At 33.7% G+C, this 19,046-nt stretch overlaps 3 protein-coding genes across 4 annotated transcripts in view; all 3 read left to right on the top strand.

The window, feature by feature from the left end:
* LOC109180563 (putative disease resistance RPP13-like protein 3) overlaps positions 1-5,163 on the top strand; it is a 76,676-nt gene extending 71,513 nt beyond the window's left edge. For both annotated transcript variants that reach the window (XM_019330214.1, XM_019330206.1), the window contains one exon: positions 3,302-5,163. In XM_019330214.1, the coding sequence (XP_019185759.1) occupies positions 3,302-4,971 (1,670 nt within the window). In that variant the 3' untranslated portion in view covers positions 4,972-5,163. The remainder of the gene's footprint in view (positions 1-3,301) is intronic.
* A 2,636-nt stretch (positions 5,164-7,799) lies between these two features.
* Positions 7,800-11,970, top strand: LOC109186263 (putative disease resistance RPP13-like protein 3). The gene is made up of 3 exons (XM_019336191.1): positions 7,800-8,411; positions 10,496-11,719; positions 11,944-11,970. The coding sequence occupies exons 1-3, from the start codon at positions 8,040-8,042 to the stop codon at positions 11,968-11,970; spliced, it is 1,623 nt and encodes a 540-aa protein (XP_019191736.1). The 5' UTR covers positions 7,800-8,039.
* On the top strand, positions 11,695-13,633 carry LOC109180643 (putative late blight resistance protein homolog R1B-23). Its single transcript, XM_019330345.1, has 3 exons — positions 11,695-12,709; positions 12,831-12,932; positions 13,407-13,633. Exons 1-2 carry the CDS (start codon positions 12,299-12,301, stop codon positions 12,906-12,908), a joined length of 489 nt encoding a protein of 162 aa, XP_019185890.1. The 5' UTR covers positions 11,695-12,298; the 3' UTR covers positions 12,909-12,932; positions 13,407-13,633.
* The last annotated feature ends 5,413 nt before the right edge of the window (positions 13,634-19,046 follow it).

The following is a 19,046-nucleotide window of genomic DNA, read 5'->3' as shown; positions in this document are numbered from 1 at the left end:
AAATCAACAGGCTGTGTAGGTAGTGGCACTCAAGAGGATCAGGTTGTGTAATTTTGACAGCTTTTTATTTTAGTATGATAATGTATGGATATATTATGCTTGGTTTTAGGTGTTCTAATTTTGGTAGGATTGTATATTCTCCTTTGTCAACAATTGGAATTTTCTGTTTGTGAGATTCGTGGCGTTTAAAGCTTTCGTTTCAAAGGAGTGTCCTAAATGAACTTGAGTTATTTGTTATTTAGTTATTTTGGGTTATCACTCATTTGTGTAACAAGTTGGGCGTTATTAAAATAGATGTTCCAACTTGAGGGGGAGTATTATGGAATATAGAATATATATTTGATATATAGAATCCCTATAGATTAGGCAGTCTTAAGGATTTAGGAAGGTAGGGTATATGGAAACGTGTTTCCTATATATGTAATCTTCTAATATTTATTTCTAAAACAGTTTGAGACAATATATGACAGCCCATTAAAAATTCTCTCTCTTCACTTTCCTAACATTCACTATTGTTCTTCCTTTTTCCCGAAGCATGGAGGTATGTTTTCATCTGTTGGGGTGGACTTGTTTGTAGGCCTCACAAAATACCTAAGGGTATTACGCATATCATACTGATCTTAAAAGAGTGTAACTATCTATCAAATAGAGCTGTCAATGAACATGATTTAAAATACTCACCTCAGGCAAACGGGCAGAGAAGTGCCCTATATATTCCCTGCCTATATTCTTTAATTTACAATATTGTCAAGAAGGTAAAGAGATGACAATTTCTGCTCAACTGGGGCCTGAAGACAAATTTGAGAATTAAGTAAAAAGAAGTGCAGAAAACTAAACCACTCTGAAGCCTATAGAATAAGATAGTGAAGGAAAAGATAAATAAAAAAAGAAGCATCATTTTCAGTAAAGGTTAGGTTATTACAAGAATGCAGTTGATAAAATTGTTGTGATTTGTGAACCAACATTCAGTCTTATCTCAATCAATCAACAGCCCAAGCCCAAGAAAAATGCTTCAGGCCTAAAATTATGATTATGTATTCTCAATTCAATGAGAAAGCTATATATTTTTTACACAATCAATTAACAAACTATACTACAAAAATAAATGACAAAACTACTAATAAAGCACTTTGAAAAGTTAATTAAATAACAAGTAAAGCACTTCTAATAATTAAAGAACAAGCTATATATACCCACCATATCTATACTAATTTTTACTTTCTCATGAATATTTAAATCAATATTTGCAAATTACTGGAAAATCACATGCACTTCACAAGATAGTGAAGGAGTAGCTTTGCACTATTGCAATCAAAGGTATGTGCACTACAACACTATGTTTGCCACTAAGTGATTGTTTATATATCTTTATTTGTGTGATTAGAATATAATAAACCTTATTGCAGATAGCTGCTAAAATGTTATCTTTATCTTCTAATCACCAATATCGCAAATAGCTGCTAATGTTTTTTTGGATTGAGAAAAACATCATCTTTGTTGACTGCCATTCTCATTCCTTTTCTCTTTTACTCATTTGAACTGAACAACCTTGCAAAGGAGCACCAACTTCCATTCTCATTCCTAAACAAGCATGCGTTTTACATTATTAAAAGATTTCAATGATCTTAAGTAGAGAACTTAATTGCAGGCATTTAGTATAGATTCAAGTTCTGCTACACAATTTCGCTTTCCGACTCTATAATTTCACTATAGGCTAATGTTAATCTAGACTAATATAATGTGATTGATTATTGGCAATGAGGAGTTGATCCAATCTCTCCCCCAAAAGCTTGGTTTCCTAATAGGACAGTTGGATGGGAACAGAATGGATGGTAGTATCCAAGCCATAAAAGACTTGGTAACTAAGTTCATAGATGTGGCTTTCAGAGTAGAAGATGAAATTGAATATAAGGATCGGATCGGATGAGTGGAGAATATAGTGTAAAATCCTTCTTCCCCAACTTGAACCCGAATAACTTTAGAACTATCCCAACTTGTCTCAAATCTGAATGAATGTTACTTGTACCATTTCAAACCTCTTTCAGCACTACATGTAAGGTTCCTGTACTTGGCTTTGATGAACACATTCAGAATAAAATAAAACAACATATATAGATTTGAGCTGTAAGATTCCCACTTAGCATTAAACAATATCATGTATATATGCTGTCATTATCTATCTTTACAATTAAGTTGCAGAATTTTTAACATAAAAATACTAAAAGTTAGTGCTGCCAGCCTCTTGCAATAAAAAATGCTTTCCGTCTTCCAATTACTGCATTTAGAGCCATAAGGAAAATTGCCAATTGATGATAATTACTATACACACACACATACAAAGTGAGAAGAAACTCAAATCAGAGAAGGATTGAAGAATGGCTTGTGTTGCTGTAAATTCTCTTGTGAGGACGATTGAGCTTGAGTTCTTGCAACCTCTGCCTCGCCCAATCGTAAGACAAAAGCAACTCATCCCTGGCAATGAAAAGTTGATCCAAAATCTCCACCAGATGCTTGGTTATCTGATAGAACTGTTCGATGAGAACAGGATGGATGGTATCCAAGCTATTAAAGACTTAGAAACTAAGCTCAGAGATGTGGCTTTCCGAGTGGAAGATGAAATTGAATTCCAAATCGTACATCTTTATGAGGAAGAGGAAGAGGAAGAGTTATTAGCAGCAATAGCAGGTCTTTTGGGGGAAAAACCACAGAGGACTTATGATGCAGAAGAAAATGACGACTTGGGAATTGCTGCAGATCTATTTGTGGAAAAACCACAAAGGAGAAACTTGGCATTCTTTCAAACTTGGTTGTATTTTGGAAGAAGCAATAAGAGACATTGATGCCATCCACAAAGAGTTGTCCAAAGTGAAGATGGAGTATGTCGCAGCAGCCGCCTTGCAAGGAATTGGAATTGGAATTGGAATTGGAATTGGAAGGAAAACAACAACTACAGCATGTTGTAGTGATGGAGGAGTTGATGTCAAGATGATGGCGGGGGATTCCTCCCATCACCAACACGCTTCACACTCCCAGCCCCAGCAGGGCAGCATAAATATTATGGTGGGGAAAAACAATGAGTTCCACATTGTAAAGGAGATGCTAATTCAGCATTCATCAAGGCGACGGGAAATTGTCTCCATTAAAGGTATGGGAGGCATTGGCAAGACAACATTAGCTAGACGAGTTTATAAAGATCCATCAATTACCTCCCACTTTGACAAGCGAGCATGGGCTGTTGCATCACAATATCATAATAAGTTACAACTGGTCAAAGATCTTGTTGAATCAATGGGGGTTTGTGTAGATTGTGGCGCTCAAGAGGATCAGCTAGCTGAAAAACTATACCAAAATCTGATGCATCAAAGATACTTTGTTGTGATAGATGACATTTGGAGTGTCGAGGCCTGGGAGTCTGTCAAAGCTTGCTTTCCAGATAATGGAAATGGCAGTCGAGTTTTGTTGACTACTCGCTCTTCAGATGTGGCTACTATTATAGGCTCTAACAATGACTTTTCGCATCAAATGCAATTGTTAGAAGAATGTGAGAGTTGGAATCTATTTCATGAAAAGACAAGCAAATCTCTGGGTTCTGAATTCGATACGATTAGGAGACAGATTGTTGACAAATGCAAAGGATTGCCTTTGGCAATTGTTGTTGCTGCAGGTTTATTTTCCAAACTTCATACGCTAGACGAGTGGAAGAATGTCGCAGAAGCTCTAAATTCATCTGCAATAACAACAATTGATGAAGAATGCTCAAGGATACTCTCGTCCAGTTACAATCACTTGCCTCACAGTTTGAAGGCTTGTTTTTTATATTTGAGCATATTTCCAGAAGATAACGAGATCCCTGTTAAAGATGTTGTAAAGTTATGGGTTGCCGAAGGACTTGTAAAGGCATCTAAGGATATGAGGTTTGATGCGGTGGCTAGAAGGCACATTCAAGAACTCAAGGGTAGGAACTTAATTCTTGTAAGTCAGCCAAGCAGCTGTGGAAGAAAAGTAAAGGCATTTAGAATGCACGATATATTGCATTCTTTTTGTGTGAGGGAAGCCAAAAAAGAGAACCTTCTGCATGTTGTCAATGAAAGTGAGTCCAATTCCCCTCTGAAAGATTTCCGATGGGTAAGCATCCAATCAAAAAGGTTAAACAAACAAACATTATATTCTTCTTCAATAAACTGTCGATCCATCTTCCATTTTTCCGGACGGTATACATCTTTAAATTCAAAAATTAGCCCCTTATTAAGAGTACTCTATAATACTGGGGAGTGTGAGATGGCTTATCTTTTCCATTTGAGATGCGTATTGTCATTGTCAGGAGCTTTTACCATTTTAGATCCATTTCGTAGTTGGAATCTTCAAACACTTTCAGTTGATCGTATTGATAAAATGAGCCTTTTAGAGTTCCCACAACTACAACATTTTTATAGTGACAGACCTCTGAGGGATTTTACCATATGTTTTCATCAAAACTTGAAGAGCATTGGTATGTTGAGAGTTGATCAGTGCACAAAAGAATTTTTTACCAGTATTCCATACGTAGAGAACGTAATGATTTATTATGTAGGAGGTTGGAATGATTGCATGAATAACATTGCCTATTTACACCAACTCCAGAGTCTGTTTCTTCTTTGTTGTGGGCGTACATTTCAGCTGATTCCAAATCACAACTGCATTGTTAGCTTGAAAAATCTTATGAAGTTGAGATTTTATTGTGTGAGCTTTGAGGGGAAGACAATTAATATGTTTAGCAAGTTGCCTAAACTTGAGGTGCTACTGCTAAGGAAGTGTAAGTGGATTGGTGGAGAGTGGGAACTACTCGAAAAGGAGAGTTTTGACCACTTAATTTATTTGGAAATTAGTAGGAGTAATCTTGAGCGTTGGGAAGCAAGTGCTTGTCATTTTCCGAATCTTGAGTGCCTGAAGGGTCCTTCAATATTGCAGAAGTTTAGAAAAGATCCCAGTTGAGTTTGCAGAAATCCCAAACTTGAAGTCAATCGAATTGTATGGATGTCTTCATTCTGCGGTGGATTCTGCCAAGGAGATTCAAAGAGAGCAACATGAGCAAGGAAATGATAATATGGTTGTCATTGAGAAATGCACAATAAAAGAGGTTCATCTCTCTCCTTTACCCTTTTGCTATTGCCTTTTTTATTTCTCTCATTATATATAGAGTTTCATCATATCTCAATATATAATTACGTGACAGATGCGGGGATGTTCGATCTAAGACGGCCAAAATTGATGTGAATAACATATATACTCAGTGTGGCATTTGGGCATTTCAGTGTGGTGTGTGATATTTAATTTGGGCATTTCAATTCTTCCACTAATCTGCTATTTATATTCAGCAAACTGTTGAGACTTCAAATATTATTATTATTATTGTTGTATTTTAGTAGTTGGAACCTTCCTTCAAAATCTGTTGTCTACTTCTCAGACAATAATATTTCTTTGTTAACTACTTTTTCTTAACTAAATACATTTCTTTCTCATTCATATAGCATATTATATGACAAACCGTCTCCATATATATAGTTACACATTCTCTGTTTCATCACCGTATATTTTGCATAATCATGTTAATTTCAGTCATCATAACACAAGTAATTGTGTCTTTTCCTGCAAATGAGTAGTGTTCAAATCATAAGAGATTTTTATAGAGTTTCAAATTATAATATACGGAATTAGATATGTTCCTTGGAGGGTGTTAGGAAATGAGGTCACAGGAAGTTAATCACAAAGTACAATAATCCACATTGAAGGTAGGTCGAACATGTTTTGGTTGGGTTTGAGTCAGTCTGATCAATTTATAAGTTGATTATCCAAGATATATAGACGGAAAAAAAAAGGCCCTAAACATACAAAGTTAGGAAATGAGGCCAAGCATAATTAATCTCAATCGTTATGCGTTGGACCCGTGTCCAGCATGCACGCTGGACACGGGTAACAGTGCCGTTAGGCACTGTTATCTCCTTTTTTTTTTTTTTTTTTTTTTTATAATTTCAGACCGCTTCGTTATAGGAGTATATGTTCATAATTTTATTACTATATGTTACTAATTGTACATTCATAACTCCGTAACTGTACATTCATAACTTTATAACTGTACATTCATAACTCCATAACTGTACATTCATAACTCCATAACTGTACATTCATAACTCCATAACTGTACATTCATAATTTTCGAAGCTCTATGTTCACAATTTTAGAGCTCTATGTTCATAATTTTATCACTATATGTTCATAATGTCAGAGCTCTTTGTTCATAATTCGATCAATAACTGTACATTCATAATTCCATAACTGTAGATTCATAATCTCATAGCTGTAGATTCATAACTCCATAACTGTAGATTCATAACTCTATAACTGTACATTCATAACTCTATAACTGTACATTCATAACTCCATAACTGTACATTAGCTCTATATTCACAATTTTAAAGCTCAATGGTCATAATTTTATCACTACATGTTCATAATTGTAAGTTCATAATGTTAGAGCTCTGTGTTTATAATTGCATAACTGTACATTCATAACGGCATAACTGTACATTCATAATCCAAAAAAAAATAACGCCGTTAATGGCAAAACGCGCGCATTTTTTTTTTAAACTAAATGACGCGTTTTTTTTTTTTGAAAAACGACGTCGTTTTGGGCCCGTGTCCACAATGAATTGTGGACACGGATCCAGGGCATAATTTGCCAATTAATCTTATCATTTTATGAAGCTAGGTCCACATTGAAGGTAGCTAGGTCCAACATGTTTTGGTTGGGTTAGGCGGTTATTCTTATCATTTTATGAGCCTAGGATGTATAGGAAAAAAATAGAGACTCTTAACCTACAAAGTTAATGTATGTTTTTATAATTCAAACTTAAAATCAATATATAAGTAAAAAAGAAAAAAAACTAATGTAAAATTTGTTAAATACATCTATTTGCATAAGTATATTTAGCAAACTTAGAGTACAGTGGTGAAATATTTTCATTTCATATAATAAAAAAAAAAAAGAAAAGTCAAGGGCATGTATTGAGAACAGAGAGATAATAAGAAGAAAGATAAAACACATACAATGCAAGATGGCAGTCTTTATAACAACATTGGAGTAGCTAACATCACTTGTTTTTAATGACCTATTGGATTGCATTGCATTGCATTGCATTTTTTTTTTTTTTTTGAAAATCATTGCATTGCATTTATTAATGATATAATGTATAAATATAGTCAATTTTTATTCCACTTAACTACTATTGTATGAGGACATTAATTTTAGTGGATTATAAATACTAAGATATTGTATTTAATAATGTAGTCCTTTAGCATTAATCAAATAAGTTTAGCTATTTTACAAAAAGAAAAAAAAAATCAATTACATTTAACCAATTGAAACTGACCAAAAATCGTCAGTATCGGTTATATCAAATATTGTAATTGGTCAGTCAATTTTCACTTGATTATGAAGGTTTAGTTATTAACCGAAAACTGACCGATGCTCAGACCTACCCTTATGTTCCTTTATCCTCCACTCACTACCCTTGAAACCATTGACAAAAAAATTACTATATATAGCTGAATTTCAGCAATGTTTTCGAGTTAGTTAATTTGATAATTACAATGTTGTAAATTTGACTTTTAACCGAAACAATAGTGAACTATTACCCTTATTATGAATTTTTATTGATTAGATAACATTTACCTTATGCATACTCTTGTATAGTAAAATAAAAAAGTTGTGTTAAGATTAAAAAAAAAAAAAAAAAAAAAAAAAACAAAACAAAACAAAAAAGTAGTGTTGCCGACAACCGGAAGTGGGTAGCAGCTAATTAAGTCTATAAAAAAAGTGTTCTGTCGTCTTCCAATTATTGCACTTCCACTGACCAAAGCTACACAGCAATATAATTGCTACTCCGTACTTCATATTATCGCTTCTGCTGATTAAGCTTCAATTCTTCACCCAGACATTACATTACTATACACACTACATACATACATACATACATACATACTAAGTGATTGAGAATTGAAGAATGGCTTGTGTTGCTGTTAATTCTCTTGTGAGGACGATTGAGCTTGAGTTCTTGCAACCTCTGCCACGCCCAATCGTACGACGAAAGCAACTCATCCCTACCAATGAAAAGTTGATCCAAAATCTCCACCAGAAACTTGGTGATCTGATAGAGCTGTTCGATGAGAACCGGATGGATGGTATCCAAGCTATTAAACACTTGGAAACTAAGCTCAGAGATGTGGCTTTCAGAGTAGAAGATGAAATTGAATTCCAAATCGTACATCTTTATGAGGAAGAAAACGAAGACTTGGGAATTGCAGATCTTTTTGGGGAGAAACCACAAGGGTATTCGTTCAAACTTGGTTGTATTTTGGAAGAAGCAATAAGAGACATTGATGCCATTCAAGAGGTTGAAGCTTGGCAAGGTCAGATGCAGGATTAGGTACGAAGCTCGACATCATATCCGAAATAATAAAAAGAATAGAATTTTTGCTTTTAACTGTTGGGAAAAATTCGGATAGAATATGTCGTAGACTTGGGGCTACTGTTTTTTTTTATAGGCTGGGAATGGATGAATCCTGAAGGGATCGGTGACGTGTGCATGGAGGTATGTTTTCGTCTGTTGGGCTGGACTTGTGTGTAGGCCTCACAAAACACCTAAGGGTATACACATATCATACTGATCTTAAAAGAGTGTAACTATCTATCAAATAGAGCTGTCAATGAACATGATTTAAAATACTCACCTCAGGCAAACGGGCAGAGAAGTGCCTTATATATTCAATTCCCTGCTTATATTCTTTAATTTACAATATTGTCAAGAAGGTAAAGAGATGGCAATTTCTGCTCAACTGGGCCTGAAGACAAATTTGAGAATTAAGTAAAAAGAAGTGCAGAAAACTAAACCACTCTGAAGCCTATAGAATAAGATAGTGAAGGAAGAGATAAATAAAAAAAGAAGCATCATATCATTTTCAGTAAAGGTTAGGTTATTACAAGAATGCAGTTGATAAATTTTTATTTATTTATTTTTTGCGGTTTGGTTAAGCTGTGTTGCGTGATTGTGTGCATGTGTGTGTTATGGCGTGTGCAGTTCTGTTTATTACGTTTATGGCTGTTAGTTTTGGGGAGGCCCGTTTTGTTGTTTTGGTTTTCTAGTATAGATTGGTGATTGGTTTTTTCGTTTTTTGTTTTTTTGTTTTTTTTTTTAAATTTTTTTTTTATTTTCTAGTTCCAATGCCGTTAGGTTATTACAAGAATGCAGTTGATAAAATTGTTGTGAACCAACATTCAGTCTTTATCTCAATCAACAGCCCAAGAAAAATGCTTCAGGCATAAAATTATGATTATGTATTCTCAATTCAATGAGAAAGCTATATATTTTTTACACAACCAATTAACAAACTATACTACAAAAATAAAAGACAAAACTACTAATAAAGCTCTTTGAAAAGTTAATTAAATGACAAGTAAAAGCACTTCTAATAATTAAAGAACAAGCTATACCCACCGTATCTATACTTTTTACTTTCTCATGAATATTTAAATCAATATTTGCAAATTACTGGAAAATCACATGCACTCCACAAGATAGTGGAGTAGCTTTGCACTAGGGCAATCAAATGGGCAGAATTAAAAAGAAAATCAAAGGTATGTGCACTACAACGCTATGTTTGCCACTAAGTGATTGTTTATATATCTTTATTTCTGTGATTAGAATATAATAAACCTTATTGCAGATAGCTGCTAATGTGATTGATTATTGGCAATGAGGAGTTGATCCAATCTCTCCACCAATATCATGTATGCTTTCATTATCTATCTAACATTGATCTTTACAAGTTGCAGAATTTTTTAAACATAAAATTAAAGTCAGTGCTGCCACCCTCTTGCAATTAGAATTGCTTTCCATCTTGCAATTATTGCACTTAGAGTCACAAGGCAAATTGCCAATTGATGATAATTACTATACACACACACATACTAAGTGAGAAGAAACTCAGATCAGAGAAGAATTGAAGAATGGCTTGTGTTGCTGTAAATTCTCTTGTGAGGACCATTGAGCTTGAGTTCTTGCAACCTCTGCCTCGCCCTATCGTACGACAAAACCAACTCATCCCTGCCAATGAAAAGTTGATCCAAGATCTCCACCAGAAGCTTGGTGATCTGATAGAGCTGTTGGATGAGAACAGGATGGATGATATCCAAGCTATTAAAGACTTGGAAACTAAGCTCAGAGATGTGGCTTTCCGAGTAGAAGATGAAATTGAATTCCAAATCTTACATCTTTATGAGGAAGAGGAAGAGGAAGAGGAAGAAGAGGAAGAAGAAGAAGAAGAAGATGAAGAAGAAGAAGAAGAAGAAGAAGAAGAAGAAGAGGACTTGGGAATTGCAGATCTTTTTGGGGAGAAACCACAAGGGGAAACTTGGCATTCATTCAAACTTGGTTGTATTTTGGAAGGAGCAATAAGAGACATTGATGCCATCCACAAAGAGTTGTCCAAAGTGAAGATGGAGTGTGTTGCAGCCGCCTTGCAAGGAATTGGAAGGAAAACAACTAGTGATGGAGGAGTTGATGTCATGATGATGGCAGGGGATTCCTCCCAGCCCCTGCACGGCAGCATAAATATGGTGGGGAAAAACAATGAGTTCCACACTGTAAAGGCGATGCTAATTCAGCACTCATCCAGGCAACGAGAAATTGTCTCCATTCAAGGTATGGGAGGTATCGGTAAGACAACTTTAGCCAGACAAGTTTATGAAGATTCATCAATTGCCTTCCACTTTGACAAGCGAGCTTGGGTTGTTGCATCACAGTATCATAATAAGTTACAAATGCTCACAGATCTTCTTAAATCAATGGGGGTTGTAGTGGATAGCAGCACTCAAGAGGATCAGCTAGCTGAACAACTATACCAAAATCTGTTGCATCAAAGATACTTTGTTGTGATAGATGACGTTTGGAGCGTTGATGCTTGGGATTCTATCAAAGCTTGCTTTTCAGATAATGCAAATGGCAGTCGAGTATTGTTGACTACTCGCTTTGCAAAGGTGGCTACTAGTATCGGCTCTAATAATGACTTTTCTCATCAAGCACAACTGTTAGATCAAACTGAGAGTTGGAATTTATTCCGTGAAAAGGCAAACAAATCTCTGGGTTTTGAATTCGATATGATTGGGAGACAGATTGTTGAGAAATGCAAAGGATTGCCTTTGGCAATTGTTGTTGCTGCAGGTTTATTTTCCAAACTTCATACGCTAGATGAGTGGAAGAATGTCGTAGAAGCTCTAAATTCATCTGCAACAACAACAACAATTGATGAAGAATGCTCAAGGATACTCTCATCCAGTTACAATCACTTGCCTCATAGTTTGAAGGCTTGTTTTTTATATTTGAGCATATTTCCAGAAGATAGGGAGATTCATGTTAAAGAAATTGTAAAATTATGGGTTGCCGAAGGACTTGTAAAGGCATCCAAGGATATGAGCTTTGAAGCGGTGGCTAGAAGGCATATTCAAGAACTCAAGGATAGGAACCTAATTCTGGTAAGTCGGCCAAGTAAATGGGGAAAAAGAATAAAGACATTTAAAATGCATGATTTATTGCATTCTTTTTGTGTAAGGGAAGCTACAAAGGATAACCTTCTGTTTGTTGTCTATGAAAGTGGGTCCAATTTCCCTAAGAAAGATTTTCGATGGGTAAGCATCCAATCAAGAAGGTTAAACGAAGAAAGATTATATTCTTCTTTAATAAACTGTCGATCCATCTTCAATTTTTCCGGATACCAAACATCTTCATATTCAAAACTTAGCCCCCTAGTAAGAGTACTCTATCGTGCTGACCGTGAGATTGCTTATCTTGTCCATTTGAGATTCGTATGGTCATTCTGGAAACCTATTACCATTTTAGATCCATTTCGTAGTTGGAATCTTCAAACACTTTCAGTTGATTGGATTAATAAAACGAGCATTTTAGAGTTTCCACAACTACAACATTTAGATAGTTACAAAGGTCTGCGTGATTTTCCCATATTTTTTCATCAAAACTTGAAGAGCATTTTTGGGTTGTTTCTTCATCAATGCACAAAAGAATTATTTAAAAATATTCCATACCTAAAGAAGGTAGGGATTGTATTTGGAGATGGTTTTTGGAGTGATGATTGCATTAATAACATTGCCTATTCACACCAGCTCCAGAGTCTGCATCTTTGTCATCTATTTATTGGGCCTCGGTTGGTGATTCCAAATAATAACCACCTTGTTTGCTTGAAAAACCTTATGAGGTTGAGGTTTTCCTACTTGAGATTTGAGTGGAAGGCAATTAATATTCTTAGCAAGTGGCCTAAACTTGAGGTACTAAGGTTAAACAATTGTGACATCATTGGTGAAGAGTGGGAACTATTGGAGAATGAGAATTTTGACCACTTAATTTATTTGGAACTTTTTCGCAATGGTCTAAAGCATTGGGAAGCAAGTGCCTGTCATTTCCCAAATCTTGAGCGCCTAGTTCTTATAAGGTGTCCTCAATTGGTAAAGATCCCAGCTGACTTTGCAGAAATTCTAAATTTAAAGTCAATCGAATTGACTGAGTGTCTTTGTTCTGCGGTGGATTCTGCAAAGGAAATTCAAGAACAGCAACATGAGTATGGAAATGATAATATGGTCGTCATTGAGGAAAATACTATATCGGTTAGTCTCTCTCCGGCCACTATTCTTTCTCTATTGCCTTTTTTATTTCACTCCCCTTTTTCTCCAAACTTGATTTAGTTTCACCATGTACTAATAATATCTTTTCAATGGTTCATGACAGGATGGTGATGATGATGATGATGATAATGATAATGATGATAATGATGAGGAGGAGAAGGAGGAGGAGCTTTATAGTTGAATAAAAGCAAAAGAAAAAAAAAAGGTATATTTACAGTCTACCTATATATATATATATATATATATATATATATATATATATATATCAAAAAGATTGATTGAAAGGCATCTGAGTGTGTGATATTTGGGCAATTGAATTCTTCCAATATGTATGTGTAAATGTGTAATTGGTACGTGTCCTCAGTTGTTGAATGTTGATGTGCACTCTCGTACTTCAATCTGCTATATATTTATATTCATATATTTCTGAAAGTGTTGATACTTGAAATATTGTATTTTAGTAGTTGGAACCTTCCTTCAAAATCTGCAGTCTACTTCTACCTCAGATAATATTACTTTGTGAACTATTTTTCTTAATTAAATATCTTTCTTTATCATTCATGTTTGCTGCTATGACATGACAACATATTATATAAAACCTGCTCTCACTCTATATATATAGTGTTACACATTCTCTGTTGATCACCATATATTTAACTTGTGTTTTAATTTTGCACAGGAAGATGATATATGAATGCTGATTGCTAAGTGCCTGTCTGCCATAGTGCCATGAATCTTGATTGCTGAAGTTGTTTGACTTGTAATTTCTGAACTTGTAACTTGTAACTTTTATGTTGGAATTTGGACACTTGAACATTTGGTATTTTGGTCATATGGAGTTTGTCAGTTTGGACATTTGTAAGTCACTAAGTTGTAACTTGTAAGGTGTAATTTGAACATTTGTCATTTTGTTGTAATTTCTGAACTTGTAAGTTCATAAGTTGTAACATATAATAAGTTAGTAAATATGTAATTTGTAATAGAGCTAGTAGCATTCAAAAAAAAAAGTTAAGTTTACTGTTTTAAGTTGTTTTTTTTTTTTTTTGTTTTGTTTTTTTTTTATTTTATATTTTTTAAAATTTGAATATAAACGAAATCCGATATTAAATCGACCAAATTCAAAATATCAAATTCCAAGAACTAAATCGGCAGACCATTTTAAAAATCAAATCACCCGAACTCGTTCGATGCACAAGTGACAGGGCTAAACAAAGGTTGAGGACTAAGCATGTAATTAAGTTGGCTCATGAATGGAAACGTGCGTATTGAAAGATGATGGGTCGAGGCCATCAATCATTATATTGTGCACCAGGGCACACAATGTATTATGTGCTTTGGCCTAAAACGACGTCGTTTTTATAAGTTGTGTGGGCAATTGACGTAATTAACACTGTTTCGTCAGTTACCATTTTTTTTTTAACACTTGTGTTTATGTGTATTATGTTTTATTTTATTTAGATTTTAATTAGTAAAAATTTGTTAATTATTTTTTAAAAGATAAATATTGGACATATGTTTTTGCACATCGCTCATAGAAAAGATTAATCTATATAATAACTTTCAAATCATACAAAAAGGGATCAGTCACACTAGAATCATGACCAGGGACGGAGCCAAAGGGGGGGCGGCTGCCTCCCCTCACCCCACCCCACCCCATATATAATCTTTGTATGTATATATAGTACATGTTTTACTATTAGTACAAAAAAAAAACTATTAAATGTCAACACAAATGAGTTAGATTAGTTGGTTGAGCACATGTTTGGTAATTGTAAAAGTCTAGGCTTCAAATCTTAGAATCAACATATTTTTATAGTGTAATTATAGTGTTTTTAATTCAACTTAGTTATGTTTCATAGTTCAAATCCTTTAGCATCAACATATTTTTATAGTGTTTTTAATTCAAATTAATTATGTTTCATATTTTGTTATGAATATTTTTATAAAGTTTCGATGTGTTTTATTTTTCGCCAATATCCAACAATATTTACAACTATATTTCTTAGGTAATTTTTTTAAAAAATTATCTCTTTTGTTTTAATGTATCGCCTTTGAAATTTTTTTTGAATTTGTCCCTACTTCTTAGCCCCCCTCAACATAATTTCTGGCTCCGTCCCTGATCATGACCAACTATTATCTAATGATATGACACCTCTATTATCAATCCAGATGGGTGTTCGCCCCGGTAGTGGAGAAATCATATTGCCAAGAGAGTGAAACACGATTTTCACCCCCACTACCGGAGAGACCACACATTTTAAATGATAATAGAAGTGTCATCGCACTACATAATAATTGGTCATGATTCTCGTATCTAAACAGAATTAGATTCTTACTAATACTCTCTCAACGAAATTCGTGACACATAAATTTCCTAGTAGGATTTCTCTTTATCACTAAAATAATAATTTATCTAACCAACTGAATACTCTATATTCAAAATAAAAAATCTACTATCTATCTACTATACTAATAAGAGCCCAAGAGAGTTAGGCCTATAATGGGTAGAAAAAATGACGGTCACATTTTTTAATCAAATGAATGACTCAGATTGATTAGATTTTAATTTTTCCTTAAGATTTCCTAATTTATCCTTAATGAATATGATTATCGTTAACTTTTCCGTTAAATATTATCTTTTCCGTTAATTTCTGTTAATTTAACTTACCCATTGATTTCAATAAGAAAGGTCGTAGGTTTGAACCCCATCCCAATCAAAGTTGGCATAATTAATACTTTATTTTACTCTTATTAAATTAAATAATAATTTAGTAGCTACAACAAAAAATAATACATATGCATTTTTTTTAATTTAGAATTACGTGTCTACAATGTCTTTATTTTTTTTAAAAAAATTATTCATTATCAATAAATAAAATAAGAGAAATAATTTCATTATTATATTGTCTTTATTTTTTTCTAATATAAAAATTATTTACATTCAAATTCATCAATTGATTATATTCGTTACATTGTCCCTACAATGTCTTTATTAAAAAAATATTCATTATCAATAAATTAATTAAGAGAAATAATTTTATTAGTTATATTGTCTTTATATTTCTCCAATGTAAAAAATCTTTACATTCAAATTCATCAATTGATTATATTCACTACATTGTCTATTATCTTTTTTTTGTGCACTATTTTTAATTAAATATCAAAGTTATAATACAAAATAATGTTATATATTTATTTACCAAGTATTTTATTAATACCATGAAAAAATTAAAAAATTATAATTAATAAAGCCAATCATATTAACTACTTGAAGGATTTGTTGACAAAGAGAGTATTCAAATCACACAACAAATTGAAGTTGGAATTACCTCGCAATGTCCATATTTGACAATCAGCAGTTAGCAGTTAGCGTTAGCGGATTTGACCGGCGAATTATATCAACAGTTGGTAAAAGATATTTGAGAAAATTAGTTGTTTAGATTTACATGTAAAATGACTTAAGGGTATACATATATTTAATAATAATAATAATAATAATAATAATAATAATAATAATAATAATAATAATAATAATAATAATAATAATAGTTTTTTAAAAAAAATAAAAAATATATATAATTAAGCCAATCATATTAACTACTGGAGAAATTTATTGACAAAAAGAGTATTCAAATCACACAACAAATTGAAGTGTGAAACTACCTCACAATGTCCTTGTTTGGCAATCAGTAGTTAGCTCTTCAATATTAGTATATATTTAATATTTTATACCCTAATTTTTATTTGCTCTCCCTTACGTCCCGTATTTGGTTTCAACCATACCTATACAATTATTTTATTGACAATTATAATCAATCTTGACTATATTATCTTGCATTTGTAAACTTAGAATTACATATTTAAATACGCAAATTCAACATTCAATTATCTGAACAATTCCAAAATAATTTTGCCTTGATATACTTTAAACTACTTATTTAAATATATATATATATATATATATATATATATATATATATATATATATATATATATAGAATCACACTCAGGTGCGAATGCTTCGCCCAGGCGCGAAATAGGAATGAATTCTATTCGTCCACGTGTCCAGATCTAATGGATGAGAAACACTGATTTTTTTAAAAAATGCGGTGGCATTTTCGTAAATAATTGAACATCGAAGTGCAAGTAAAATGTATTACAAGTGCATGTAAAATGTATTATAGGTGCAAGTAAAAATTTACACTGAGCATCAATACTTAGTTGCACCTATAGTTCTAAGTAGTTGCACACATAGTTATAAGTAGTTGCACCTAGGTGTATGAATGTTTGCAAGTGGTTTTCAGGGGTATTACTACCCGCTGAACTCAGATTAATAAATGTTAACAAGGCAAAATTACATGCACTTATAGGTGAAAGTAGGTGCACCTATAGTTATAAGTAGTTGCACCTATAGTTATAAATAGTTGCACATATAGTTATAAGCACACCCAGGTGCATAAATGTTTGCGGAAAGTGAATGCTAACAAGGCAAAATTACATGCACTTATAGGTGAAAGTAGGTGCACATATAGTTATAAGTAGTTGCACCTATAGTTATAAATAGTTGCACATATAGTTATAAGCACACCCAGGTGCATGAATGTTTGCGCAAAGTGAATGCTAATAAGGCAAAATTACATGTACTTATAGGTGAAAGTAGGTGCACTTGTAAGTGATTTTACTTGCACTTCAATGTTCAATTATTTACGAAAATACCACCGCATTTTTTTTAAGTTATTAGATCTGGACACGTGTCGCGCGCTGATTCGTTCGCATTTCCATCCTGAACACTTATTCGCACCTGAGTGCATCCATATATATATATATATATATATATATATATATATATATATATATATATATTGGGCATTATCCCAATGGCGCAATGCGCCTAAAAAACTAGTAAACTTATATGTCTTCTCTAAAATTACTCCCAGCCATGCATGAGGTAATGCCAAAAGCTACCCCGCCTACCATGCCAGCAGCTTCCCACCACCGCCTGCCCCCATATCCGCCGCCGCCGCCGACAGGAAAGTTAGTTCACTGTTATTCAACATGGTTTTTAAAAATTCAAAATTAGAGTACTGGATCGGAGACGTGACTTAGTTGCATCTCACATTCTGATCCATTTATGAAGTCAAAAGTAGTTAAATAAACGATAAAGGCCTGAGATGTGTGCCCATGATGTCACCGGAAAAGTAAAGTCAACCTCGTCTTCCCCGAAAATTGTCGTTAAAAATTTCAGAATGTTGTGCTTCTCCTCGCGGTTTACAGGAACAAGCACCAACTTCTATAAGCCATGCAGATTGATATGGATGATCGCTTATGTTTATCAAGAAAATAGAACTGTTGGATAGATGATAAGTGTACTACATTAATAACATGTTATTAACTATTTTAGTTTAAATGTTTAATTACAACGTGACAAATATATTTGTATTCTACTAGATGAATACTATGTGTATTTAGAATTAGATGTCTAATAACGTAATCATAAAACAATCAATTAACTTACGTTATTTTCAAAAAAAAAAAAAAAAATTAACTTACGTTGTATACTTTGCTTTCAAAAAACTTACGTTGTATACATTTTCTATAATCAATATTACATTAATTTTGATTATGTTTGGGAATTAGGATTTATCTGTTGTCAATCCCATTGTGAGTCCCTTCCCAAAGAGTTGAATAAGTTTATTATCGAGATTATTATTTTATTTCTGGTCTATTTTTTGAAAACCAAATGAATCAGCTTGTATTAGCCACAAGGGGCTCAATAAACGAAGGCGGGATGTCCCTCCATAGCGATCTGCCTGCTATAGCAGATACATGTTTGGATAATGAGTGTGCCACATGGTTGGCCACCCTATTAACAAATAAAATCTGGGAACCTGGTAAACTACTAAGTAGACGAGAACATGATAACAGAATTAAACTGAAATAATTACGAAACGAACTAGCAAATGAAAGGCTCGTAACTAAAACTGCTGAGTCCGAATAGATGTTGCCACCTGAGTATCCATTATCCTTCAACCAAGAAAGTGCTTCGCACATTGCCATCGCCTCCGCTAGTAGGGGATCATACGGACACGGCAAGGGGCCATTACCTGCTGCGACAAACGACAAATCACCATCTAAGACCACAAAACCGTAAGCGGCAACGTGAAGAGGGCCGTGAAAGCTAGCATCCACGTAGCAATTAAAGGATGGTGAAATACTGCTATGTTGAACATTCGACACTGCATTGCTGCTGCTATAATTCACATCAAGAGGCTGCTGGCAACTCACCCACGCCGCCCACTGAACCGCAAGACGCATCACG

The sequence above is a fragment of the Ipomoea nil genome, unplaced genomic scaffold (assembly GCF_001879475.1).
Source record: "Ipomoea nil cultivar Tokyo-kokei standard unplaced genomic scaffold, Asagao_1.1 scaffold0188, whole genome shotgun sequence".
Lineage (NCBI taxonomy): Eukaryota > Viridiplantae > Streptophyta > Magnoliopsida > Solanales > Convolvulaceae > Ipomoea > Ipomoea nil.
This window is presented reverse-complemented; position numbering and strand designations above follow the sequence as displayed.